The sequence below is a fragment of the Saccopteryx bilineata genome, chromosome 3 (genome assembly GCF_036850765.1).
Source record: "Saccopteryx bilineata isolate mSacBil1 chromosome 3, mSacBil1_pri_phased_curated, whole genome shotgun sequence".
NCBI lineage: Eukaryota > Metazoa > Chordata > Mammalia > Chiroptera > Emballonuridae > Saccopteryx > Saccopteryx bilineata.
The window spans coordinates 9,100,722-9,128,661 of NC_089492.1; the positions used below are offsets into that span (position 1 = coordinate 9,100,722).

The 27,940-nt window shown below is 46.3% G+C and overlaps 1 protein-coding gene across 1 annotated transcript; it reads left to right on the top strand.

Moving 5' to 3' along the window:
• The first annotated feature begins 514 nt into the window (after positions 1-514).
• Positions 515-27,937, top strand: LOC136329467 (gasdermin-C-like). Its single transcript, XM_066265669.1, has 9 exons — positions 515-739; positions 1,298-1,819; positions 4,207-4,424; positions 5,088-5,271; positions 8,839-9,007; positions 10,483-10,594; positions 13,665-13,712; positions 24,566-24,613; positions 25,017-27,937. The coding sequence occupies exons 3-9, from the start codon at positions 4,211-4,213 to the stop codon at positions 25,148-25,150; spliced, it is 909 nt and encodes a 302-aa protein (XP_066121766.1). The 5' UTR covers positions 515-739; positions 1,298-1,819; positions 4,207-4,210; the 3' UTR covers positions 25,151-27,937.
• The last annotated feature ends 3 nt before the right edge of the window (positions 27,938-27,940 follow it).

Consider the following 27,940-nt stretch of genomic DNA (forward strand, 5'->3'; position numbering starts at 1 on the left):
GAGCCTTGCTGGATAGATGTTTTACACTATTTTCTATCTATTAGCTATGTATGTATGTATGTATGTATGTATCTATCTATCTATCTATCTATCTATCTATCTATCTATCTATCTATGTATCTATCTATCTATCATCTATTTATCATCTATCTATCTATCTATCTATCTATCTATCTATCTATCTATGTATCTATCATTTATCCATACCTACCTCTCTCCATACAAGGGTCCCCATACCAGAGCTAAGTCTGTGGAGTGGAGACTCTGTCTTACTAACCTTGACACCCCCTCAGTAGAATGGAGACGTTGTGTAGAAAATGTGGACCCCAAACCCAGAGACTGCAGCTGGCTGATGGCTGGCTGGTTGAGGGGAGGGCTCAGAGAAGTGACTTACTCTGTGTAAGGATAGGGAAGGGGTGTGGGAGAGAGAGACACCAGAAGCGACACACAGAAACTTGTAGGACTTCGGGGACAGGAAGAAGGGAGACAGAGAAGCAGAAGTGAGACAGGGAAGGGCAAGGAGGGGCCAGAAAAGAGGTCTCCATGGAAACCTGTGATCAAGGCTAACCTGAAGAGAGAACCAACTACTGCAGAATTCTGAAGAAAATAACATGTGCTGCCACCTGCACCTCAGTCTCCCCTGAAATCCTAAGTAAGCTGACGTCGCTGACTCTGGGCCACCACGCCAGGCATGGAGAGTTCCCCGTGACGTCGCAGCCACAGGAGACTGCTGTGTGAGGTGTGTCAGGGGGAGGCCGTGGGAGCTGTCTCCCCGCTTCAGGAGGGAGATGGAGTGTGTTCTCAGGGTCCCCACATTGCTGCTTCCCCAGCAAGAGGCTGTTCTCGGTGTAGGAGGACCAGGGTGCTTCTCTGCTGCTGCACGTTTGCTGCTCCGGACTGTCCCGTTTACATCCCTCAGGGAGGATGTCGGGGCTCCAGGAGGGAGAGCCAGGGAATGGGACAGGGAAGCTGCAGGCTGTTCATGATCATCTTGGTTCTAAGCTAAGATGGACCCAAACCCCTCAGGCTTCCCTGGACTCACATAACTCATCCCAAACAGCTCAGATAAGTTCTCTTTGGCTTCTAGAACGTCCAAGAGTCAGTGCAGGGCCCTTAGAACGCTGGCGTGTTGCCCAGTTGTATACATAAATACAAAATGTTGTGTATTGGCCTTTGAGACGGTGCCTGCGTCTCTGGTTTCTTTGCAGGAAAACGTGGCTTTTCAAGGCAGGATGTTATGTGAGCACCACTTCCTGGGCTGATGCTCTGAGCTGAGGGTGCTGTGTTTTTTGTGTAGGCCCCGCCTTTATCAGGAGAAACTCCACTCTGCTGCTGAGACATCTCTCTAGGATCTCAGTCACGGCTTCTGGGAGCCGGGCCAGCTCTTCCAAGTCTCCCCTCTTCCCGCCAGTCTTGAGGTGGCTTCCATGTGAGTCCTTGGTTACCAGACATCTCTTCAGCCAGCCTGCAGCTGGATGTTCAGGTCGATTCTTCCCTAGTTTACTTGTCACCCCAGTGTGGTCCCAGGCGGAGGTGAGTGTGGCCCCCTATCTCCGTCACCCTGCATCTGACCTGGGAGCTGAGATTGCCAGACCCAGACCTCAGCCCAGACCTGGTCCTCTGGGGGAGACAGGGCCTCCTGTCGTATTTCCCAGGACATTGCTCTGCAAAGTGGGTCAGGGACCTGGTGCCGGAAAGAATCCCCGACAGACAGAGCACAGCTCTCTGATCTCTGGAGCGAGTCTGACCTGCGGCGTCTGGAGGCTGGACGAGCCCGCTCATCGGAACCTTTTCCTGTAAGACACACACATACAGCCTGGTGAGTTCTACCCGGGACCAGGGGTGAACAAGAAGAGAGGATGCTGTGGTCAGAGACAGCGATGTTCAGAGTAGGGTTGTGAGACGAGCAGAGGGGTTTCTGTTTTGTTCTAGTTTGACACCCCACCCCCAAAGTTAGCACTTCTCCCCGAGTCCTCCCTGATGAAGAGGAATTCTGGGTAGCAGTGTGCAGCCATGGAAGGCTAAGGGGCAGAGGTGTATTTAATGGCGGTTGTACCAGGCACATGCCCTGGGCCCTGACTTCTGAAGGGCCCCGCAAAACCCCAACTTTACACTTTTTTCTAATGACGCCAAGTTTGGTTTCATATGTGCAATTTTAATTACATACAAGTTTACAATCAGTGGTAAGACCTGATAGTATGTTTATATTCACTTATTTTCATTATTTCATTACATAATATACACGCACCACACTGCATAGGCCCCGAGCGGCTGCACCCAGGGCCTCCACCGACCTTAACCCACCTACGCTAAGGGGTGTATCTCTGATACAATTTCTTTTCACCCATGTTTATACCCTCTTCTCTTTGCCAACTGTCAGCTTATTCTGTTTCTATGATCTGTTTAGTCATTTGATTTTTCCCCCCAGATTCCACACACAACGGTAACCCTATGGTACTTGTCTTTCTTGATCTGACTTACATCACTTGGCATAAGGCTCTCCAGGTCCATCCGTGTTGACGCACATGTCAAGAGTTCATTCCTTTTCTTGTTAAGCAGGAGAAAGAGAGCGGCGGGGAGAGAGGATGGACAGTGACAGACACAGGAGGGGGAGATGAGAACAATCAGTTCTTTGTTGCGGCACCGTAGTTGTTCACTGATTGGGTTCTCATATGTGCTTGGGGGGGGGGAGCTCCAGCCGAGACAGCGACGCTCCTGCTCAAGCCAGCGACCTTGGCCTTGAACCAACAACTTCGGGCCGAAGCCAGCAGCCTTGGCTTCAAGCCTGTGACATTTGGGCTAGCCAGCAACCATGGTGTCCTGCCCAGGATCCTACACTCCAGCCAGGAGCCTTGGTGTTTCAGGCCAATGCCTTGTTCACTGCGCCACTGCCTGGTCAGGGAAGGTTTCATTCTTTTTATGGCGGAGTAATATCCCATTGTACGTGTATGTCCCACGTCTGCATTACCCACTCACCCGTCCATGACGTCCACCTGTCCTCAGAGACTTCGGTCCTCAGAAATCCACATCAGTGGTCTGGGTGGGATCAGAGGCAGATTTAATGGAGGGTGCACTGGGCAAGTGCCCTGGGTTGCAACTTCTTAAGGGCCCTGCAAAACTGCAACTTTGCACTTTTTTCTATTGGAAAGGGCCCAATATCTTCTTCGGCACCTAGAGCCTCAAACGACCCTAATCTGCCTCTGGGTGGGCTGGCAAAGAAGCAGGCCTCTTAGGAGCATCCTGCACAGCTGGGGAGCCGGTGCTCACTGTGCCTCATGTCCTGGAGACACCATGTGTCTAGGGGGTAGTGTCGCCTGCACTGTGCTGCCTTGGGGGAAGGGGTGTGGGGTGACTGTGCTCGATCTCACCCCTCAGTGCACCCATTCCTGGGTGTTGACTCTCACGGAGGGCTGGGACCTCTGCCAGGCTCTGGGCCCCCACAGCGGTGCCTCTGTGGGCAGATGAGGGCTGAAGAGTCCTGTCTGCCATCTTGCTGACTTCAGTCTTTGAAATTGAAAGTGTTTAAAAGGAGAATGAAAGTAACATGCAGGTCGATGACTACCCTTACTAGACACCTCCCACTCAGGGGAAGTGACACACTTTACAGTTTTCAGATGAATCGTGGTCCTTTTAGCACAACAACGTCGGCTTCCGGGGTGTTATCTCACCATCTCCTGCCCATCCTGTGAGGGCTGCCCTCTTGTTCCATTTCAGCCACAGCAAGACTGGATAAAATCATGAAAAGCACGGGCTTTGCCACCTTGAACATATATGACTCACACACACATAAAAAGCCGTCCTCCAGAGGGGTGATTAAAAAATGTATGATTTGGTCAGCTATAATTTAAGTGACATAGAAAGTTTATAATTTTAATTTTTGGAAAGACATTGACCTCCTCTTTGTCACCTCCAACCAATTAAGCCAGGGCTCACGTGTCCCCTGACCTGACAGGGACTGCCAGTCTAGGTATGTCATCTCTGCTCACTGAAGACACCCTGCTAGATAGTTATCTAAGGGAGACCTAGGGCAGCCCCAGCTGATGTGGGGACCGTTTGCACATGTATGCTCCTTCCCTTTGGAGACAGGACAAAAGCTATGAAATATTCAAGTCACTGTCAGCTCTTTCTGAATGACACATGAAAACTCATTTAATCTCATCTGTAAGACTCACCTGGTCTTTGTACTTCTCTTCTCTCTGCTCCTAGCAACATGCCCTCCATGTTTGAGAGAGCTACCAAGGAGTTGGTCAAAGAGACTGGAGACAAAGAACTCAGGCCTGTCAGTTACATGACGAATGCCACCAAAATAAATTGCTTCACTCTGGTACAGAGGAATAAGTCTCTCTCACTGTTTTGGAAACTACCTGACACTCCACTTGACGTCTCCCTCTTGCACATCCTTGAACCAGGCACTTCTGTCCCAGGTATTGTCAGCCGGGGGCGTAGGAGGCCAGGGCTGCAAACAAGGGTCAGAGGGAAGGGGTGCAATACTCAAGACATTCTGAGACCCCCACACAGGGGGACCTCAGGATTGGCTTCACCTATGGACAATGGGCAAGGAACTAAGAGTATCTGAGAAGTTACTAATCATGACCCCACATTCATTTAATACTGACAGCAGCCTCTTGGGCAAGGAATATGATCCCCATTTTACATAACAATAAGTGAAAGCTTATAAAATGGTTTGTTCTGTGTTACATACCTGGGAACTGGGAGGTGTGGGACTCAAACCCAAGTCAGTCTGGCTCCAAGTCCCAAACATTTACTGCTTGTAATCCACCTCCTGGGGCTGACCCTGTACCTGGAGAGATGTTCTTGTAGATCTCCTGGACCCAAGTGCAAGTGATGTCATCATTTTTTAGGTGTAGGACATTATCTCTGTCATCCAGCCCCTGGGTGGACACAAGCACTGTCCTCAGTAGTAATGTACACTCACAGGATGAATTGATGAGTTAGCTTTCTGGCTGAGAGACTCAGTTGAGTAGGAGGGTGGGGCGATGAGGGCTCAATGTTTTCGTCTCCATCCATCTCCCAGCTGGTCCAGAGGGAATTCCAGGCTAACGCTCAGCCCCCTTGTCTGTTCCCAGATGCTGTTGTGAAAGGTCCTGTCCTCTTCAGTGACACTGTGTTCAACAAGCAGCAGGCGGGTGGCAGTATGGATGCTGGGGCAGGTGTGAGCTTCTCAGGGGAGGCTACTCAGTTCCATGGGTCCTCCTTCGAGTGTCAGATTGTCACCATCCCATATGAAACGTGGACAGAACTTCTTAAGAGGTGAGGACACAGGAGGGGAAGGAGCTGATCAACAGCCCCCAAGCGGTGCTGTCCCCGTGGGCGAGGGGGTGTCTGATAGACTTTGTCCTGAGGCTCAGAATGAAGAGAATGGCATGTTTGATCGTACTGCTCTTCTGGCATTGATACAGTCATTCACTAATGATTGTAGTGATCTAATAAATTTTAATAATGCTGCAATTGTCCTTCCTTATGCTGTTTTGAGGTGAGAATAGAGTAATAACAAGACCAGTAAAAGTCCCTGTCCTAAAACATATTTACTGGGGCAGGGGACATGCAGTCAGTGAGCAAATAAGCAATAAGAATAAATTAAAGTATTAGTTTAAGGAAGGCAGTGGCTTCCTTAGATTAGAATAAAGTTTGCCCTGTGTCCTAGGATTTAATTGAACTTGGAGATGACATGGGAGATGACAGATCTTCAAAAAGGAATTGATTTCCTTATGTGTTTTAGGAACCAAGATTTCAATTTAAATATAAACTTGTTTCTTTTTTGTATTTTTCTGAAGTGAGAAGCGGGGGGGGGGGGGGAGACAGAGAGACAAACTCCCGCATGCGCCCGACCAGGATCCACCTTGTATGCCCACCAGGGGTCGATGCTCTGCCCATCTGGTGCATTGTCCATTGCAACGGGAGCCATCCTAGCACCTGAAGCAGAGGCCATGGAGCTATTGTCAGTGCCTGGGCCAACTTTGCTCCAATGCAGCCTTGGCTGTGGGAAGGGAAGAGAGAGATAGAGAGAAAGGAGAGGGGGAAGGGTGGGAAAGCAGATGGGTGCTTGTCCTGTGTGCCCTGGCCAGGAATTGAACCCAGGACTTCCACATGCCAGGCTGATGCTCTACTACTGAGCCAGCAGGCTAGGGCTTCAGTTTAAATGTTATTTCCATCAATGCAGAGTTACTTAAGCAAACAACTAATCAGAATCAAAGCTAATTAGAGACTAAAAGTTTCTTTTAAGAGGGGGAGGCACAATTTCTGTACTTGTGGTGTTTTGTAAGACTTCCTAGAACTTACATTTATAAAGACTGTTTATGGTGTAAAAGAGTATGTGGATTTCTTTAGTTGCTAGAAAGGAAGATAAACTTTGTCCTGTACATTACTTTCATCGGTTAAAGAGGCTCCAATTTCAGGGATGCATTTTATTTTCTAGTCCAAGAAAAATATATAAACCTGAGGTCAAAACCTGAAATGCGAAAAGAAAGGCAAGTAGATACTTTTAACAAATAAATGTGGGGCAGGGCATGCGTTTCCCCTAAAGGTAGTTACAGGTCGTGAGGGAGCTCTGAGGATTAGTTAAGGGTTTGGGAAGGAGGGCTGGATGGGGGTGGAATTTCTTTGGGTCTCTGTGGAGCTGAACGCTGAACTCTGACCTGAAGAATAAAAGACTCAAAGAAGAAGGTGGCCAGGTGAGGGTTTAAGGCAGTGATGGGCAATATTTTGAGCTTGGTGTGTCAAAATTCGCCAAAAAACTGAGCATAACTTGGGTGGTGTGTCACTTTGAGACAAAAACCATAATTTCATGATATTTATAGTTTAAATAACAAAAATGTATGATTGTAACATATAACTGTATTTGTTAAACCAAAAACGAATTATTTAACTTACCTGCTTAGTGACTTTTTTGTTCATCTGTCAGTCGGTTTCTTTTGTTGGTCTTGATATTATTTAACTTGTGTGGGGTGCCGTGAACTAAGATAAGTGAGGGGGAGGGGGAATTCTTTAACTAATCTGCCTATTAGTGACTTTTTTGTTGCTGAATTTCATTGGCTAAATCTTCAATTGAAGGATGGTATTTTGTACACTTCAAGCCCAAGCAAGCACTACTAATTTCATCTGTCAATCTGTTTCTTTTGTTGGTTCTGATATTATTTAATGCTGAGACTAAGGTCTCACAAAAGTATGTAGAGGGAAAAATTGTGAGTAAAGACATTGCTATATTTTTCACGGTGCTAAAAGTGTCTGGTAATCAGTTCCAGGCACTCCAAATTTCCTGTTCGTAGTGGCACTCCTCTTGATTTTCCAAGGGGCACCTTTCCAGATTCTCAAGCTTTGACCTCAAGTCGACAAACACCTCAGCCCAGATGCTGTCTTGAAATTCTGCAAGTTGCATCTTATGTAAATTAAGATGGCTGCTGCTATTTCTAATGGTGAGAAACGGCACCCATAGCACAGGCCCTCGCCTCTCCCAGCCTCCCCCTCACTTATCTCAGTAATGATGGTCAATTAGAAATCCATGACACCCCAGAACAGTAGATTGGATGATGGTTGCTGTGGTTATGTGGTTGCTGGTAATGGTGATCACAGGGCCCCCAGAGATGCGTCCACAGTGGCATTTTGCTGCTCCCTGCTCCGCTGGCCGGAAGTGAGGTCAAAGATCCCCTAACAGCCTAACCGGAAGTCCCAGAACTAGACGCTCTGTGCCGAGTTCTGTTGTTATGGCCTACAGACCTCCGGCACAGAGTGTCTACACTACAGCCAATGTTTTATCCTCGGCTACTGCACCTGGCCGTGCAGAAGCCGAGGATGAAACGTCCTTCTTGGCATGTGGCCTCATACTTTTCTGGTATGCGGCACATGCGGCCAGGTGTCATTGAAAATGGCTATGCGTGTCAGTGCTGACACGTGTGTCGTAGGTTTGCCATCACGGGTTTAAGCCCTGGGACAGGGTGGAGCTTGGCATTTTCTGGAGTAGCAGGAATCAGGGAGGTGGAAGCTTAGCCCACCAGGATGAAGGGGACAGAGATGAGGTTTGGAGGTGAGTAAATGTCAGATGACATCACATCTTAGAGACACAGAAAGAGGCTTGACTTCCCCCCAAAGGTAATGGGGTAACCCACACTGGAGGCCCAGTGTCCTCCGTCATTGGAAAGCAACTTAGGGGTCTCAGAATCCCACGAGGCTGTTACCCAGGGCGCCCACCCCAGGGGGGCTGTCAGTGGAACCAGAGTTGAGTCTCAGGACAGAAATGGGGATGAAATCAGCCCTCAGTGCTTCAAACCCCTCCCTGCCCCTCCCAGACCTGTATCTTCAGTCAGCCCTGCAGCCACCTACCAACAGCTCATCTATAAACTCCCCATGTGCCTGTCATGAAAAACCACCCAGAATCTTCCTGCTCCACCGTACTGATCCACGTGCTCCCCCCGCACCCTGACTGAGCCCCTGGACCGTGTGGATGAGGGATTCCCCAGCTCTGACAGCAGGGCTTCCTGAGGACTCTGGTCACTGAGGACCACTTCTGGTGAGAGGCCTTCTCATAGACATCTATAAACTCCCCCATAATAAAACTAATATAATCTTGAAAAATGAGGATGCCATTCAGCAATGACATGCAGTTTTCTTCCCACAACCCCTTCAGAAAATGGGGCCCCTCCATCCCGCATAGCAAAGAAGTTTTTCTTTCCTTGTAACTTGACCACATACCAATATTATTCTACCCACAGAGGGAATCCCTGACAGAGTCCAAAGTCTCTGCACCCTTCCTGGTCCTGAGGAGAGTACCCAGGATAACTTCAGAGGATTCCTCTTCCCACTCTGACCCTTTCCTCTCCCCAGGAAACTGAGGGACCCAGAGCCATCAATTCTGGGGCAGTGCCGAAAAGCAAGGATGAAGCTGTATGTGGTGACGGAAATCGTGGAACTGCTCAAGGATACCGAGCTGAAGGATCTCAGCAGTGAGAATATTTTGGGAAAACTGTGCATCAATTTGAAAGTTCTTTTGAAGGTATGAAATGGGGACACCTATCGATATAATAGGAACTAGATTGAATTATGTGGTATGACACCTGCTTTGGGTGAGTGATGGACTCTGGAAATCTGAAGGGGTGGCTGCCGCACTGGGTCCATGTTCAGTTTACGCGGGAGGAGATGAGGGACCACTCACAGCATCCTCAGCGGTGACAGACCCTGAATGCTGTGACGTCCTGGGCAGAGTGGTAGAAGGGGTGAGATGGAAATACCCTCAAGTATGTCGGATCTACATAGGTCACTCGCAATAACGAACAGTATTATGTTTAATTATATAAACAAACTCATTTATCAAACAGTTTGTGCTATAATATGCTTACACATTATATATATCTTATGTGTAATTTGTCCTCACTTAGAAGGTTTAGTAACAGAAGGAAAGAAACTAAATTGTCAACTAATTTTCCCAAGCTGGGTGACTTTGTCCTGGAGGAAGAAAGTTACTGTGTTTGTAGTTGTCCTACAGTTCTTGGATATTATGTTTCATTTTTAAGTCATTTTTCTCTTTGCTTCTCAGAATGGAGATTTCTACTGAGAGGTTTTCAAGTGCAGAGATTTTACTACACGTGTGTTCAGTTTACCAATAAGCCAATCAAAGGCACTCTTTATTATTGTAATAGTACTTTTAATTTCTCTAGCTCTTCTTTTTGAGTTTTTTCTTAGATTTTCCATATTTTTGTTTACATTTCCAATGTGCTCTAGCATTTTGTCTGTGTTTTTCATTATATCTCCTAGGCTGTTAATCATAGTGGTTTAAAATTCCCTGTCCTTTCATTCTAGCATCTATGTTATATCTGATTCTGATACTCAGCTTGTTGTGTCTTTTCAAACTGTTGTTTGTTGGCTTTGAATATGCCTTGTAATTTTCTGTTGTTGTTCAAAGTTGCACACAATATACATGATGAAAGGAACTCTGGTGAATCGGCTTTAGTGATAGGGTGGTATGATGTACGAGGAGGGAAATATTCTGTCTTCCCTTGAATAGGTCCCAGGTTTTCTTTTTTTTTCTGTGAGCTTGGGCCCCTGGGCTGTAAACTCATAAGAGTCTCTCAGTATGGGACAGTCCCTTTGGATGGGACAGGGCACTGAGAGAACCCTAGGATTGGATATGTCACTTGCACTGCATAGACGCTAGAATAGGCTGTAGCTGGGTGTTTACCTCTTGTCTATGGCTTCAGGTTTATAATGTGTAGAAAAACGAAACCCTAATAATCAAAAAGGGAAAGTGACTAAATATACTTGAATCGACAAAACTCAAATGATTGCCATATCAACCTGAGTCTGAGGGACGTGAAGGTAAATATGGGGGAACAGGGAAAGAGCAGGAACTAGAGATCAGGAGCCGGGTGGGTGAGGGAGGGGCTGCTGACTCCTTTCCTCATGACTTTCCAGGGTGTTTGACAGTTAAAACCACATGCATGTATGACGGTGTTACCTGGTTTCTGTCCCCAGGGTGAAGGACAGGGCGGTGGTCACAAAGTGAGAGAGAAGAAGCTGACGGTGCCGCAGGGCTCGGTGGTGGCCTACAGGAGGAAACAGCTGGTGATCAAGGGGAAAGGCTGGGGTGAGCAGAGGCTGGAGCAGGCAGGTGGGGGCCGGGTCTGCTTCCCCTGGGGGGAAAGGAGAAAGGAAGGACCATGATCGGGCAACCTGGCTTCTCCACCTGCTCCGAGAGAGAAGCGGCATTTCTCAGCTGTCTGGGGCATGCACACCCCACCACCACTGCCACCTCCAAGGAGGGCCTGAATGAAATGTGCTCTGGGGAGGTTAGACACAGGATCCTACATAGAGAGGGAAAAAATGGGAGACCAATACAAAGGTGTCCTTAACACTGGGCAAAGTGTGATTCTAATTCCAACCGTGTCTATTTAACTCAGGAGCTCACCTGGAGGAGCAAGAAAGCCCTCCCTGGTTACCCGCAATCTTATGGTAAAGCTCCTAAGATATCACCACAATAACAGAGAAAACGGCAGATGCAGGTGCCATAACCACGTAATGCTAATTGACTCTATATCTCTTTGTCCCTCACTATGCTCGAAAGTTCACAGTGCTACCCCCTCCCACCCCAAGCCACACACAATCTGGGTTCTACTCCATGTGGGAGAACCAGTAGCATCATATAGCAACGACAAACCAGGGTGAAATGAGAAGGCTGTCAACACAACCAGCTCAGGATTATTGGCCCCTCCCAGCCCAAATGTTGAGTCCCAGGTAGAGGTCAGCCGGAGACAGCTGGGGTCCAGCTCCTTGGAGTTCTGGGGCAGGTGTCCCCGCCACAGATAAAAAACACTCCATCACACATACATGTGCGCGCACACACACGCAGGTCCCTGCAGATGATTTGCTGCAATATCTGGTCAAAGGGGTTCTTGTTATCAATGACCTTCTGCCAGTGACAATAGATAGAATGGACCTGAACTCTCCCATCTGGTGGGAGCAGTGGCTCAACTTCATCTGCAATAATAGGTTTCATATCTTGGCGGCGTAGCTCTGTTGGTTGGAGCATTATTCCAAGTGTGCTGGTTGCTGGTTTGATTCCTTGGTCAGGGCACATACAGAAGCACCTTGATGTTTGTGTCTCTCTCTCTGTCCCTGCCATTTGCAAAAAACAAAAATATAAAAAACAAAGAGCAAATATATAGATATTTTCATAAGTGTTGACAGTGAGAACTAAAGGGAGTTAGATTGGAAAAGCTCATCTCTCAGCAGTACCTGCATGTCATACTTTGACCACTAGGGGGCGTGCGGGACTGTGTATTTCTACAAATCAGTCCTAAGGATGACTGGAAGGAACCTTTATAAAGAGGGACCTAGAGCAGTAAATGTTTCACGTCCATGAACTAATATCATTCTCATAAAAAAATCATAAAGAAAAATAATGTGAAAAAAAGTTTTATAATTTGCCATAGCACTTGCTGTGTAACTTTGGAGAAGATCAGAGTCCCTCTGTCCCCATCTGATCTATGAATGGAAACGAGCCCTTCTCCCCAGAGCTGAGGGACATAAATGTCAGGCAAAGTGGCTGAGCCACATCCACCTTCACTCTCTCCTGCTCTCCTGGGTCCTTCCCATGACCTGACCACAGAGTCAAGTCTCTGCCGTCTCATAACCGCTCACCCGAGTGTCCTCTTCCCACAGTCTGTCCCCTGACAGCCCACTTCCATAGAGAATCGTCCACACTCTGCTCACTCCCTCTCTGCTGCCCACGCTTTCACTTACTGAGATCCATCCTCCAGGGATTTTCCTCCATGTGGTGATCATCAAGCACACCTGACCACGCCCTCCTTGGAGCTCCTCCCCCTGGATACTGCAGCACCGTGATGGATGGGTCTCCTTCTATGGGGCTGCTTCCACGCTGTCTTCTTCCTTCATTAGGCAAAGTGTGATCCTAAATCCAGCTACGTCTATAGAAGATCCTACTACAAACACTGTCCCCACTCAAACACTTAGATCTGATTGTTAGGCAAGTTTCCGAACTTTGAACATTTCTCTATGTGAAATGTGGCACCGCCCAGGAATAGGGCAGGACTGAGAGCAGAGAAGGGAGAGAGAGGCTTCCAGCAGGTGAGACAAAGGGCAGCGGGAAGGACCCATGTCCTTCCCTGGTTAAATCAGTTCTGCAATGATATTAAAGTAGGTCACCATCACCTCAGGTGTTTATTGAAAATGCAGATTCTACCTTCCTCTTTAGAAACTCTAATTCGCCTGACCAGGTGTTGGTGCAGTGGATAGAGCATTGGAGTGGGGCACTGAACACCCAGGTTCGAAACTTCAAGGACATCAGCTTGAGTGTGGGCTCAAACGGCTTGAGCACAAGCTTACCAGCTTGATCATGGGGTCGCTGGCTTGAGCCCAAGGTCACTGGGTTGAGCAAGGGGTCACTTACTCTGCTCTAGCCCCCCCCCCCTGGTTAAGGGACATATGAGAAAGCAATCAATGAACAACTAAGGTGCTGCAATGAAGAATTGATGCTTCTCATGTCTCCCCTTCCTATCTGTCTGTCCCTATATGTCTCTCTCTCTGTCCCTGTCTCTGTTCCTATAAAAAAAAGTCTGGTTTAGAATATGTGGTGTGAAGTCAGGGATTCTGAGTTTCTACAAGCATCCAGGTCTTCTTTCCTCCCTCCCTCCTTTCCTTCCTTCCTTCCTTCCTTCCTTCCTTCCTTCCTTCCTTCCTTCCTTCCTTCCTTCCTTCCTTCCTTCCATTCTTTTTAAAATGAGAGGCGGGGAGATAGCTAGAAGAATCTCTCTCATGTGCCCTGACTGGGATCTACCTGCAACTGAGCTACCGCCAGAGCCCGAGTCTGATGCTGAGACCAATCAGCCATTGGCTATGAGAGGGAAAGAGAAAGAGAAGTGGGGGAGGGAGGGAGAAGAAGCAGATGGTCGCTTCTCATGTGTGCCCTGACCAGAGATTGAAGCCAGGATGTCCATATGACAGACCTACACTCTATATCCTGAGCCAACTGGCCAAGGCCCAGGTATTTCTGATGCAAGGTGTGTCCAGACCACTTAGGGAAAATCTGCCACCCCTGACTGGGAGCAGAATGAGTGGGGGCTGAGTACAGGTGTGGGGATGGGAGAGACTCCAGCAGGGGTCACCTGGGCTCTTCTGACTTGGCTTTTTCCTCGCAGACATTCTTCATATCGCAGAGGATGATAAGGAGAAAACCTTTCCTGAAGGTGAGATGGGCAGGGTCTTTGCTTATATTTCAGGCCGTGCTGATATTTGGACCACCGTTAGACAGCAATAAAATCCCTGCTAGGGGCCCAACCCCAGCAGACCCACATGTAGACCTTCCCCAGCCAGGCTCCTCCACCAGCTCATTGTCTCCCCAGCTGGGACGCAGACACAGGGCCCTTGACACAGGGAAAGCACCTATCTCCTTTGAAAACTGTGATAGGTGTGTGTGTGTTTCTGTGTGCACGTGCATGTGTGTGTGTGTTGGGGAAGCAGAGACTAAGCCATGGTGAGTAATGACTACTGTTTCTATCTATGATCATAGATATGCCTGTTGCAATCGATGAGATCAAGTGCACAGGAGATTTTAAAGCCCGGAGAGTGGGTGTGATCCATCCATGAGGCCTCATTTTGCACAATTGAAATGCCCCATAATTACCTTAGCCATCCTCATTTGAGCCACTAGGCTCTGGTCCCTGGGGCAAAGGGCAGAGGTGGATGGAAAAGAGGAGATCACAGAATAGGGGCAGAATGTAGAGAAACTGAGATTCTTCAGAGACTAATCCTTGGGTGGGGAATTTCATTTCTCTTTTAGGAAGCAAAGGACATGCCATCAACACAGAATGTGAGAGTGTGTTTGCTGGAGATGGGAGGGATCTCAAATATACTCATCTGAGCTGGAGTAGGGCTCTTGCCTTTGCTACTCTGGCCCTGGGTACTGGCCATAGTTCCTGTGGCATGGGAAGGTCCAGGAAGGGACAGAAATGGTCAGGAATGGTTGGAAAGGGTTGAGAAGAGATAAAGTGAGCCAGAATCGGTCAAGAAAATGGAGGGATGAGCTGGGATGGAGTAGGAAGAGGCTAAGCAAGGGGAGAAGGCAACAGAGGAAAGGCCCTGCAGAAATGTTTGTAAAGCAAACTTGGGGATGAGAATAGAAGATGACCCCTTGTCTTTCTCTTTCTAGCACTATCCAGGAAACCCTGTTTGCAAGGCAAGTTTTCACTAACTTGGAAGCCTGAGTCTTCTGGGGAGGAAATGGCAAAGATCAGAGCTAAAATGGGAGGTTTCCAAGCAACTCAGAAAACCGAGCTTTATTTTCAAATTGGCACTGTGGTCAGCCCACTTTCCATTCATTCATTCATTCATTCATTCATTCATTCATTCATTCATGAACACATGCAACAAAACTCAATATCCTTGACCACTACTTGCTGCCTAAATGTTGAGGCCCAGATGAGGTCTACCTGATACACCTGGGGTCCAGTTTCTCAGAGATTGAAAGTGCCCTCACCAGACATAACAAAACTTTTCATCACTCTCTCTCTCTCTGTTTCTCCCCCCCCACAAATACATCTCTATAGTATCCTTCCTGCAACATCTGAATAAATGAGGGTCCTCCTGTCAGAAATAGTAGATAGAATGAGGATGAACTCTCTAATCTTGTGAGGGCAGTGGCTCAATTCCATCTTCAAAAATATGGTTTATAAGGCTGACAAGTGAGAATACAATTTAGATAGAGCCTGAACAGGTGGAGGTGCAGTGGATAAGAATTGGCCTGGGATGCAGAGGACCAAGGTTCGAAACCTGGAGGTCACCATCTTGAGTGTGGGATCATCCGGCTTGAGCATAGGCTCATCACGTTGAGCGTGGAGTTGCTGGTTTGAGTGTGGGATTATGAACATGATCCCATGATTGCTGGCTTGAGCCCAAGGTTGCTGGCTTGAGCAACGGTTCACTGGCTTGGCTGGACCCCCCTTCAGGGCAAGGCACATATGAGGAAGCAATCAATGAACAACTATGGTGCTGGAATGAAGGACTAATGCTTCTCATCTCTCTCCCTTCCTGTCGTCTGTTCATGTCTGTCTGTCTGTCTGTCTGTTCTTTCTCTAAGGAAAACAAATGAAGTTAGGAATCAAAAAGCCAAGCTCTCAGCAGAGCCTGTACGTCTGTCCTCTTCACGAGAGGGAGAATGGGACTTGCCTTTTTCTACAATTGAGGTCGAAATAGACTAGAAAGAATTCTTAGAAAGGATGGCCCAGAACAGTACACGTTACACTTTCATGAAAAAATTTCAGCCTCATAACAAATGGGAGAGAAGAGTAAGATGAAGAGCACTTCAACGATTTGCAGTAGTGCTTGCTATGTGACTTTGGAGAAGATCAAATTCCCTCTGTCCCATTCTGATCTGTGAATGGAAACGTCCCCTTCTCTCGAGAGCTGAGGGACATAAGTGTCAGGCAAAGTGGCTGAGCCACATCCACCTTCACTCTCTCCAGTTCAGCTGGGTCCTTCCCATGACCTGAGGACAAGATCAGGTCACTGCCATCTCATAACCCCTCCCCCAAGTGTGTCCTCTTCCCATAATCTGTCCCCTGAGAGCCAACTTCGATAGAGAATCTTCTACGCTCTGCTCCCTCTCCCTGGCGTCCACCCCTGACCCACTGCAGTTTATCTTCCAGAGAATTTACTCCAGGTGGTAATCATGAACCACACCTGACCACGCCCTCCTTGGAGCTCCTCCCCTCTGCATACAATGGTACCCTGATCCATGGATCTCCTTCTATGGGGCTGCTTCCACTCTGTCTCCTTCCTTCATGGCTCCTGTACCCTATCACACACTTAGATGTGAATGCTAGAAAAGTTTCAGAACTATGAACATTCTCTAGGTGAAATGTCAGAAATGCCCACGGAGATGGCAGGACTGGGAGCAGAAATCTGAGGTAAGGGCTTCCAGCAGATGAGAGAAAAGGCAGCAGGAAGGACCCATGTCCTTGTGCACTGGGCTCTGGTCTACAGGGCTGAGGGTGCTGGGGGAGGGGAACGTGGGGCTCAGGAAGCAGGAGCAGAGTGGAGAGAATCCCTGTCTTCAGAGACTTACTCTTGGTTGGGGAACTTTATTTCTCTTCTAGACCAAAAAGGACTGTTCAACCCCTAAGTCTTGTGTGTTTGCTGGGGTTGAGGAGGGGTCCTAAGTGTAATTATCTGTGGAGCAGGGCAGAGGTACCCTGCTACCAAGACCCGATTCCTGTGCATAGGATGTGAGGGTGGGATGGGTCAGGAAAGTGCAGGGATGGACCAGGATGGAGCAACAACGGGTTAACCGAAAGGGGGGAGTAAGTTGAGGGCAGAACCCTCAGAAGTGTTCCTAAAGAAAGCTGGGGCCTGAGAAAGTGAGAGGACCACGTGCCTAGCCTGTGCTAGATTTCAGAAAGGATCCCTTTCACGAGGTAAGGCTTTACTAAGGGGGAACATGAGGCCTGTGGGGAGGAAACTGAAAAGCTCAGAAACAATACCCACGCAACACAGAAAATTGAGCTTAAATTCCAGATGTACCCTTTGCTCAGCTCTAATTTCAATCATTCCCTCACTCACTCCTCTCTTTAAGAATGCATGCGACACAAATTCAGGGTTCTTAGCTCTCTCTTACTAAATTGTTGAGTCCCAGGTAGAGATCTGTGAAATACACATGGGGTCCTGCTACTCAGGGATAAGGGCATAGCACCACACAAAATAACAGTTTTTCTCACACTCTCTCTGTCCTTCTCTGTCTCTGTGTTTCTCTGTTCCTCTGTCTCTCTTTGTCTTTATCTCACACTGCTCCCTATAATATCCCCCTTTAACATAGTATGCAGAATGGGTCCTGCAGTCAATGAGGTGCTGTCAGTTGCAATAGAGAGAATGAGACTGAAGTCTATATCATTGTGGAGGTCAGTGGTTCCACTCCATTGTCAATAATTCGTTTTGCATGTGTTAACATGTGTGAACTACATGAGGTCGACTTCAAATGCTTACCTCACAGCACTGCCCACAATTCCTGCCCTACCCTTTAGGAGTCACGTGTGGCTTGTCAGTACCCACAGGCCAGACTTAAGGGTGATTATAAGAAGGAACCATTACAAAGAGGGGTCCAGTGCAGTAAATGTTGCGCTTCCATGAGCCTCTGACCCCTATGGACACATATAAACATCTGCTGGGGGATCCTGCAGTGGTAAACCTTCCCCAGCCATGCTACTGTAGCTAGTTCTCAATTCTCAATTTATGAAAGACAAAAATTTAGGTGAGGAAATCATGATGGGATTCCTCTCAAGGTCCTATTTTGCACAGCTGTAATCCCATGATTGACTTTTTTATCCTTTGCCGTCCTTGTGCACTGGGCTCAATATAATCCTCATAACAAATAGGGGAGAAAGATAATGTGTAGAATGGATTGATAATTTGCCGTAGCACTTGCTATGAGACTTTGGAGAAGATCAGAATCCCTCTGTCCTCATCTTATCTATGAATGTTGACGAGATGTTCTCCTCAGATCTTGTAGCTAAAAATGTCTTCAAAATGGCTGACCCTAATTTATCCTCACTCTCTCCAGTTCACCTGCATCCTTCTCATGACTTGAAGACAAGATCAGGTGTTTGTCGTCTCATAACCCTTCCCCAAAATGTGTCCTCTTCTGATAGTCTGTCCCCTGACAGCCCACTTTGATAGAGAATCTTCTACACCCTGCTCCCCCATCCCTGGCGTCCACCCCTGACCCACTGCAGTCAGTGCTTCAGCAAAATTACTCCACCTGGTCGTCATCAACTACACCTGACCAATTCCTCCTTGGAGCTCCTCCTCCTGGATACTGAGTCACCATGATCAATAGGGTCTCTGTTGGAATCCATTGGAGTTCGAAAGACCAGAGTATCAGGCTTTATTGAAAGGAAGGAAGGAACCCTGCCGGGCACTTCTCCAGGGAGAAGAACACTGGTTACAGATTAGTGGTGAATTTATAGGGGTAAGGGAGAATCTCGAGTATTTGGGTGTTGAATCCAATGTCCTGGTATGTCCAGAATGCTTCTTCTAGGGGCTGCTTGCCAGCTTCTTGGAATTCCTCTGCCTCAGGGGTGATAGTCCAGTAAGGGTGAGGTCTCACAGATAAGCAGAACATCAAGAGGGCAGTTCAAAATTCACATATCTGTCATTTCTCAACTCTGTGGTTACATATAAAAGAAAGGCAGTTATTAATTTTATAATATACGGTGATGGGTGACGAGGAGAAAGAGAAGAAAAAATTGGAAAATTATTGTTTCTTCTGGAGAGAATTCAAGAAAAGAACCTTGGCAAGCCAAGTCCCTCATTCAGTTAAAGAGGTCGTCAGTTTTTGTTCTGTGACATCTGAACCAGGTGATATCTTCGAAAACTTGAGTGAGGAAGTAAAAAAATTTGTGAGGTAATAATTGTGAATCGCTTGCTACGAGTGCCGAGTGGACAGAGTGACATGGTAATACATGGTCTCCTGGATGAGTCTCATGAGATGTGCTGGTCTGGTTCCTCTCGAATGGGAGGACACGTGGAAATTTTTAGAGACAGGGAACCTGTTGGTGTTAAGTTTTCAGAAGGACTGAAATTGTGTGGTTTAAAAGGAAGGGGGTTTGAAGAACATTCAGGAAGGAATTTCTTGGGGCTGAGGGGTGGCTTCTTCCTGCTGTCATCCCTACATATTTGATATTTCCCTCGTAAAGTTCTCCTTGGAGTATTGGGGAATAGGAGTGTAGGAGCATTTGATTGTAGGTAATCCTAGAGATTTCTCTCATCTGAGCCTGTAGGAACTTGAAAAATAAGGGGGCAAGTATTTGGAGATCAAGAATGCAGAGATAAGGAGTGTTGTATAGCAGGGGTGAAAGTTCTTCCATGGTAAAGTTAAAGATATGTTTTCCTGGCAGCCCTGGAGAGAGCAGTTAGCTTGAGCTAAAAGAAATGTTTCATGTCCGTTTGTAGGCTCTTCTTCAGCCAAGAAGACCCAGCGATTTTGTCCCCTTACTATGTGAAGGGTAAAAAGACTGAGAAGCATTAAGAGGTGAATGCTATTCATTCTCCTAGTTCTTCAGGGATACAAAAGAGGTTTAGGGTTACGGGATCAGTAGGGGTTGAAAGATAGGATTTAGGAGGTTTGTTGATACAAGATTTCAGATTTTTCTGTTTCGTGAGGGCAGATTTCAGGGTTGGTGTGTAGGGTTAGGTAGATTTTTCCAATTTTCTGATTGATAAAAGTCTGCAAGTGGTTCTGTAAGAAACTAGTGAACAAACATAAGAGGCAGGGTCCAAAAGTTAGAAAAATAAATAGGAGAGTGAGTGGACCAATGAAAGGCAATAGTCAAGACACCTAGTTTGTGCGAAACCACTGATTCCATGTTTATGAATTCACTGGGCTTCAGAGAGAGAGAAAGAGAGAGAGAGAGAGAGAGAGTAGAAATAAGACAGGGAAGTGGCCAGTCTCTCTTCCCCTAGACCTACTTTTATAGAAAATTTTTAAAGCAACAAGAAGAGGAATTAACTGTATAGCTTGTTTGGTCCTTAGATTGATGGTTAGTGTACTAGGAGCTGGAAGAGGCTCATGGGGTGGGATTAGGTTGATATTTGGTGTGAGAGAGATTAGGGTACAGGTATCTGTCCTGTTAGTAGGATGACACATATAGGTGTTGGTCCCACACGAGTAGAAAGCCCATGATTGGGTGAGGCAAGTTGAGAGGTGAATAGAGAATAGAAGGATAAGGGGTCAGTTTTGCTTCTGTTTCTGAGTACCAGGTGGTCAGGGTGGAGGAAAGAGCCACCCTTAGGAGCAGTGGGAGTTGTCAGGATCACGATGTGTGGACCTGTCCACCTGAAAATCAGTCCTTGGGTGATGTACTGCTGGAAGCGCCTCTTGGACAGTCTTTGAACGGTTTGCTGAGAAACCTGTAAATCCTGCAAGTACTTAGGGAAAGGGTGATTACATTTCTACACTTTGCAGTTAGAGTTTAAGTCCTAGTGACTACTGCCTCTAGCTGGAATTAGAATCAGGTCCCAGCCTACAATAGGCATGGGGCATTGAGACAAGAGGAATAATGGAGATACTATACATTAAATAAAGCAATAAAATCAGACTGTCAATACCCACAGTAGAGATCTTCGAGGGATAAATAAAACTTAAATATTTAGGCAAGGTATAGTAGATGGCCCTTGTGTTTCCAAGAAATGAGATCAGTTTATCTGCTACTTGGAAGAAATACCTTAGGCTCATGAATGATGTCCTTGGGCCTTCAGTGGCAAGTCTCAGCATGCTGGGCAAGGTCAGGTCACAGGTAACTGGAGCAGGGCTAGAAGAGACTGAACCCTCCCTCCATGGAGCAAGGGGGCAGCTTACCTTCTCATGTCCCTTTTTCACAGCACAGATGTGTCTACTGGTGGGGCTGGGAAGCCTCGCAGGCTTCTGTTCAATGACCTTTTTTTCCACTCTGGAGCAGGGCCCTAATGGAATTCTATGAAGCCCTTTGGGCACTGGAGCCAGAAGCTGTTATTTTCTGACTTCTTTTGGGCCTTATTTGCCTTTTCTGTTACTTCCTTGGTCATTATAGACCTTGAAAGCTATACTCAGAAGATCTCATAGAGGGGCATGACTGAGAGAGCAAAATTGGGAATTCAGTGTCTAAAGAAACCTATTAGACTGAGGAAAGAAAAGATTTGATCTGTGATGGTAGGTGGCTGGAGACTGTGGAGGGTCTGAGTTTGTTTTAGGGTGAGACTTCAGGTGGTGGGGTTAAGACGATGCCCAAATAGACTATGGACTGAGAATGAAGTTGAGCCTTAGCAGAGAAGACACCATATCCCTTTACAACGAGGAAGTTAAGAAGGGCGGTGGTGTGTCTCCTTGAGGCAGGCAGGGAGGGGCTGCAGAGGAGTAGGTTATCTATATATTGTAAGAGAGTACTAGTTTTGAGATTTCATGCTGCTAAATCCTGAGCTAGTGCCTGCCCAAACAGGTGTGGGCTGTTTTTGAAGCCCTGGGGTAAGACAGTCCACGTAAGTTGCTGGGCTGCATAGTGTCCAGGTCAGTTTAAATAAAGGTTAACAGAAAGTAAGAGTCAGGGTGTAGAGGAATGGTAAAGAAGGCATCCTTGAGGTCTAGGACTGTGAAGTGAGTGGTGTTTGAGGGAATGTGTGACAGTAACTTGTAGAGATTAGGGACTACTGGATGGAAGGTAATTACTGCCTTATTGATTAGGTGTAAGGCTTGTATGAAACAATAAGCCCCTGAAGGTTTTTTTTGTTTTGTTTTGGTTTTTTTTTTTGCATTTTTCTGAAGCTGGAAACAGGGAGAGACAGTCAGACAGACTCCCGCATGCGCCCGACTGGGATCCACCCGGCACGCCCACTAGGGGCGACACTCTGCCCACCAGGGGGCGATGCTCTGCCCATCCTGGGCGTCGCCATGTTGCGACCAGAGCCACTCTAGTGCCTGAGGCAGAGGCCACAGAGCCATCCCCAGTGCCCGGGCCATCTTTGCTCCAATGGAGCCTTGGCTGTGGGAGGGGAAGAGAGAGACAGAGAGGAAGGCGCGGCGGAGGGGTGGAGAAGCAAATGGGCGCTTCTCCTGTGTGCCCTGGCCGGGAATCGAACCCGGGTCCTCCGCACGCTAGGCTGACGCTCTACCACTGAGCCAACCGGCCAGGGCCAGCCCCTGAAGGTTTTTTTTTTTTTTTTTTTTTTTATTGATTTTACAGAGAGAGGAGGGGAGAGAACAAGAAGTATCAAGTCATAGTTGCTTCACTTTATTTTTTATTTATTTTTTTATTCATTTTAGAAAGGAGAGGGAGAGGCAGAGAGAGAGAGAGAAGGGGGGGAGGAGCAGGAAGCATCAACTCCCATATGTGCCTTGACCAGGCAAGCCCAGGGTTTCGAACCAGCGACCTCAGCATTTCCAGGTCGACGCTTTATCCACTGTGCCACCACAGGTCAGGCCCCTGAAGGTTTTTGAACAGGAAGGATAGGGGTATTGCAGGGAGGGGATGAGTAAGCCTTGATTTAAGAGGTGGGTAATTATTGGTTTAAGGCCTTAGAAACAGACACGGTTACACATTAAACAAAGACTTAAATTAAGAAATTTAAATGAGCATGCTTTACTTGTTTCAATTAAAATTATACTAGAGATATTTTCTGACAAACAAAAAGACAAACAGATTACTCATAGAGCTCAATAGATAATTCTGCTTTTTTAAGTTTTAAGAGACAGAGCCACCCTTCTGTAAGGAGGGAGGAGGGGTCTAAGAACACAGTAGAGAAAAGAGGAGCCCCTGGCCAGCAGGGGAGGAGAAAGAGAGACTGGTATTTGCAGGTGAATGAGAAACAGGATTTTGCCAAGAGAGGGGACTTTCTGGTGGGAAGAGACTTGAGTGGAAGAGATTTGCAGAGGGACTAGAGAGGGGTCCCAAGAAAGGGATGCCCCCGGGGGTCAGGCAAGAGGGGAAGAGAGTTGGGAGTTCGTGGAGAAAGAGAGATTAGAAACAGAGGGTTTAGGTGAGGTTTCTTTGGCCAAAAACAGCCTGCATGTAGAACAGAAGGCACAGAAATTAAGGACAGGAGCGAAGGTAGAAGGAAGCCTGCATGTAAGGAATTTCTGAAGCTTTCCCAGTCCAGTGGCATAATTATCTAGATTTCTCAGTATGTTGAAATCAAATGTCCCATTTTCAGTCCAATGTGAGTCATTGTCTAGTTTATATTGTGGCCAGGCAGTATGGCCAAAGAAAAATGAGTAGAAGACAGCCCAATGGGGTTTGGTCAGATAGCTTTGACTACAAAGAGCCCAATGTGGAGATTAGTATCTAGAGAGGGCGTCCCCGCCTCCAATCACAATCTGAAAGAAGAAAGCTCTCCTGGGAATGTGGAGTCATCCTGCTTAGGGTCATCACCACCTAAGAAGGAGCTCAAAAGAGAATGCGGAGGGATTTGGCTAAGCACTTAGACTTTTGGAATGTGCTATCCCTGGAACAGAAAAATGGCAAACCTCTCAAAATGTGAGGCTGACCGGAGAAAACCGTCTGACGATGGATTAGGGACTTATGGGTTGAATTAAAGCCAACCGGGAGAGGGAAGGGAGAAAGTCCTTGCCTTTCTGGTCCAGCGGAGGTTCAGGACAGGGTTAGACTGCCGGCCAATCAACCTACAATTGCTTGTCCAGGCTTTGTTTGGACAGCAAAGAGGGATCGTCCAGGCATTTAGTACCTTGTCCCGGGATTTGGCACCAAATGTTGGAAGCCATGGGAGTCCAAAAGACCAGAGTAACAGGCTTTATTGGAAGGAAGAAAGAAACCCTGCTGGGCCCTTCTCTGGGGAGAAGAACACCGGTTACAGATGAGGAACGAATTTATAAGGGTAAGGGAGAATCTCAAGCAAGTGGGTGTTGAATCAAAAGGCCTGGTATGTCCAGAATGCTTTGGGCTTGCCAGCTTCTAGGAATTCCTCTGCCTCAGGCGTGATAGTCCAGTAAGGGTGAGTTCTGACAGATAAGTGGAACATCAAGAGGGCAGTTTGGAATTCACGTATCTATCAGTCTCTTTCTATGGAGCACAGCTTTCACTATGTTCCCTTCCTCAGAGATTCTGTCCCTTGTCTCACACTTAGATGTGGTTCTTAGGCAAATTTCAGAACTCTGAACATTCTCTAGGTGAAATGTGAGATCGCCCAGGGAGAGGGCAGGACTGGGAGTAGACACAGGAGGGAGGGGCCTCCAGCAAGAGAGAGAAAGGGCAGCAGGAAGGACCCATGTCCTTCCCTGGTGAGGGCATTGAGGGACTAAACAGCATCACAGACACCAAGGGGCTTATTGAAAATGCAGGTTCTAGCTTTCTATTCAGGGAGCCCCATTCAGAAGACATGCAGTGAGGTCAGGGGTTCTGGGTTCCACAAGGATCTCAGGATATTTGGATGCAGGAAGTCCTGGGCCACCCAGAGAGAAGCTGCCACTCCTGGCCTGGAAGTGTAGGTCCTAGTGTCTGCAGGTGAGACTTCAGCAGGGATGACCTGGGCTCTGCTGACCTGGCTTCTTCTTTCTTTCCTTCAGAGAATTCTGGCATTTTTCAGAATAAGAAGAAGGAATCCTTAAAGGAAGGTGAGTTGGGAAGGTTCTCTGCTTAAACCTCATGCTCTGCTGAGCTTCTGACCTTCCATGGTCACACATTAAACACCTGCTGGGGGGTCCTGCCATGGTAAACCTTCCCCAGCCAGGTTCCTGCAGCAATTTCTCACTTCTGCTGCTGTGACCCAGACAAGGGACCCTGGCACAGGCAAAGCTGCCTATCTTTTTTGAGTCCAGGTGTAAAAGATGTGTGGGGAGCTGATCAACAGCTGAATATGAGAAACAAGCTAAAGAACAGTCAGTAAGAAACCAGAGGTCTCATACCCTTGTAATTAAAGTAGTTCTAACCCAGGGGAGAGGGTATGCTTGACATTCCCACAAGACACTCACTGTCCTCTCTGAATTCCGGGTTGGTTAATCTGCCATGTCTCACCAGAGGACTCCGCTGCCACCACTGCCTCCTCCTTTTCTCCATCCTCCTCCTTATTCGTTCAGCCAGGAGGAAACTCTTGTGCCACCCTCGTCATCGGTGACTGTCCAGCAAAGGCCATTAAGAAACTCTCCATATGACCCTGTTACCCAAGCGATGCAACAATTGTCCCTACAGAAAGCTAGGCAACCTCCCTATCGTGGTCAACGGCTGGCTTACTCTATTCAAACCGGCAACCCACCAACTTGGGGCCAGTTGAAGACACTATCTGAGAGGGCTGATTTAATTTGTGACTAACGAAATGTACATCGTAACCCTACTACTATGTTTGTTGCTAAGTTAGCTGTGATTTCAACTCAGATACTTGTTGTTGGGGCTAATGGGCAAAATGAGTCTTATTGGGCTTATATTCAAAATCCGTGATTGGTTAAGCCTGTTACTTGGGGAGGAGATGATATACTTGTATTTAATAATCATACTAAATTCATGAAATAATCATCCAGTTCTTTTATCGTGCATAAAACACAAATTTCTCATTCCATGAAAAAACAGATAATGTACCTATATGTTTTATGTTTAATAATACTCTCAAGATTTCTGGGTGTTTTCCTACTACACTTAAGACTGTTTTGACTGACTCTTCTAAAAGTAATAAACCTGGGCACTTAGCAAGAGACTTATGGTCTCTCATAATTTTAATGCCTGGAGGCCCTGACCCCTATGAGTATAATCCTGTTACATTGCCCCCCAAAGAGATTTCACCCATGTAAATTTTATCCTCCAAGAAAGGCAATTCAAGAGCCTTACTGGTGGTCTGTGGAGAATAGACTTGGTTTCCCCCCATGGCAAGAATGTGCATATCCCAATTATATGAATTACAAAGCATATGCTGTTAATTTCACTGTACAAGATTGGTCTAGTCTTTATTTTGCTCATGATTATAGAATACTAGTACAGAAAATGAAATATGTATATAATTAGACAAATAAATATAATCCTTTAAATAAATATATTACATGCTCACAAACTACTGGATGAGTACCTGCACAGCTGACTTACCAGAATGAATCAACCACCAGATATCAAGGCTTTGGCAACTAATTGCAGCTGCTGCACTGTGCATATGGTTAGGCCTCACCCTTATCGTGTTCAAAATATTTCTGTTCAGGCTTGTGTACAGTCTCCTTATGTGCTCTTGGTTGCTACAATGGACAGTAATTTTTCTGTCATCACTGATAATTCTATGTTTAGCATTTCCTGCTCTCACTGTGTTTTAACAAACTGTCTATCTTATGACACCAAAGCTCAAGCCATGTTTATTTTACAGCAGCCGCCTTACGTGATGTTACCTGTTAGTCTGTCTCAGCCTTGGTATGATGACCCAGGGTTGCATGCACTACAGGCTGCTTCTGAAGTGCATGCTCACCATCAAGAAAAGTGATTTATTGCAGAATTAATTTTAGAAATTACTGCTCTTATTGCTGTTATAGAATTTGTAGCTGCTTCTACCACTGCTTTAGCTCAATCAATTCACACTGCAAATCATGTGGATAGCTCATCTTGAAATATATGTCTTGCTTTAGAAGTACTGGAGACTATAGACAGGAAGTTAGAAATGAAAGTGCGTGCTTTGGAGAAGGCTTTTATTCACATAGAAAATGAGCTGTTAGCTATGAAGGTTAGGATGACTCTTAGATGCCATGCAGGGTTTAAATGGATATGTGTTACTCCTTTAGAATACAACCAGTCTATCATAGCATGGAATAATATACAGAATCATTTATTAGGTGTATGAAATAATAGTGATATTAGTTTAGATTTGGAAAGATTACATCAGCAAATATAAAACTTAAAACGCTCGGGCTCTTTAGTCTCTGCCTCAGAAGTAGCTAATCAATTTGTTGAAAGTATTAAAAGTATGTTTTCTATGCATGGCTGCCCTCTATGACTACCGATATAGGCATAATAATAGCTGTGGTAATTATCGCTCTTCCTGTCCTTCCAGTCATTGTCCGACTCTTCAACAACAGTCTCCACAAAACAGAGGTGCAAATTCAAAGACTTCATTTAAAAAACAAAAATGGGGGAGATGTCCTGAGTCTGTCAACAGCTACTGGTTGACACAGTCACAACAATGAAGAGGCGCAACAATACTTCCCCCCTTAACTTTTTGAATTAATTTAGTTTTCTTCCCCCCCCCTTTTCTGGGTGTGTGTGCTATCATTTATGGCACAGGGATAATAGCCCCGTGCTTTCCATGCAAATTCACAGTGATTTCTCTGGAAATGAGACAGAGGGTGTGAGTTTCACAAAATAGCCTATTAACCCCCCTTGCCAGGACCCATAGACATATGAGACTGGCTATAATATTCCCCCAAAAGGGCTAAGTCTATAGAAAAATTCCCTTCTATAAATAATGTTAGGAAAAAAAAAATTGTGACTTATGAATAGGTAGAAAACAGTGACTATACACAAAAGCACCTTTTAGCTTTCACTTAATCCATTACTTTACCTCCCTAGTCTTTTCATATAATAGAATAGAAAAACTTTCCATTCCTCTTACATACCTGACCTTCAGGTGGTGAAAAACAGAAAAATAAAGTTAGAATTTATCTAGTATATGAATATAGTAGACAAATAAAGTTTGACTAGACAGTAGACACTTGGGTAAAATAGAATGATTAATTTTGACTTTCTAGAAGCTTGAACCAATATTGTTGCAGCTGGTCAAGTTATTGTATAATTGTACTTAACGTGACTTAGCACCTGATTTATAGCTTATAGAAATGTACTAATCATTGCCTAGAAATATGTAACAATAGTGAAATAAAAACAATTATTAATCAATGTATTCTGTATACCATGTGATTGTAATTTAGTATGTATGTATAAAAATAAAGCTATACTAGACATTGGCAGAGATGCCTGGC

What these genes read in the sequence shown, in the direction of transcription:
- LOC136329467 (XM_066265669.1), top strand. Translation starts at nt 4,211, where the DNA reads ATGCCCTCCATGTTTGAGAGAGCTACCAAGGAGTTGGTCAAAGAGACT. An exon ending in ACCAGGCACTTCTGTCCCAG is followed by an intron (nt 4,425 to 5,087) that starts GTATTGTCAGCC and finishes GTCTGTTCCCAG; the next exon opens with ATGCTGTTGTGAAAGGTCCT. An exon ending in ATTTGAAAGTTCTTTTGAAG is followed by an intron (nt 9,008 to 10,482) that starts GTATGAAATGGG and finishes TTCTGTCCCCAG; the next exon opens with GGTGAAGGACAGGGCGGTGG.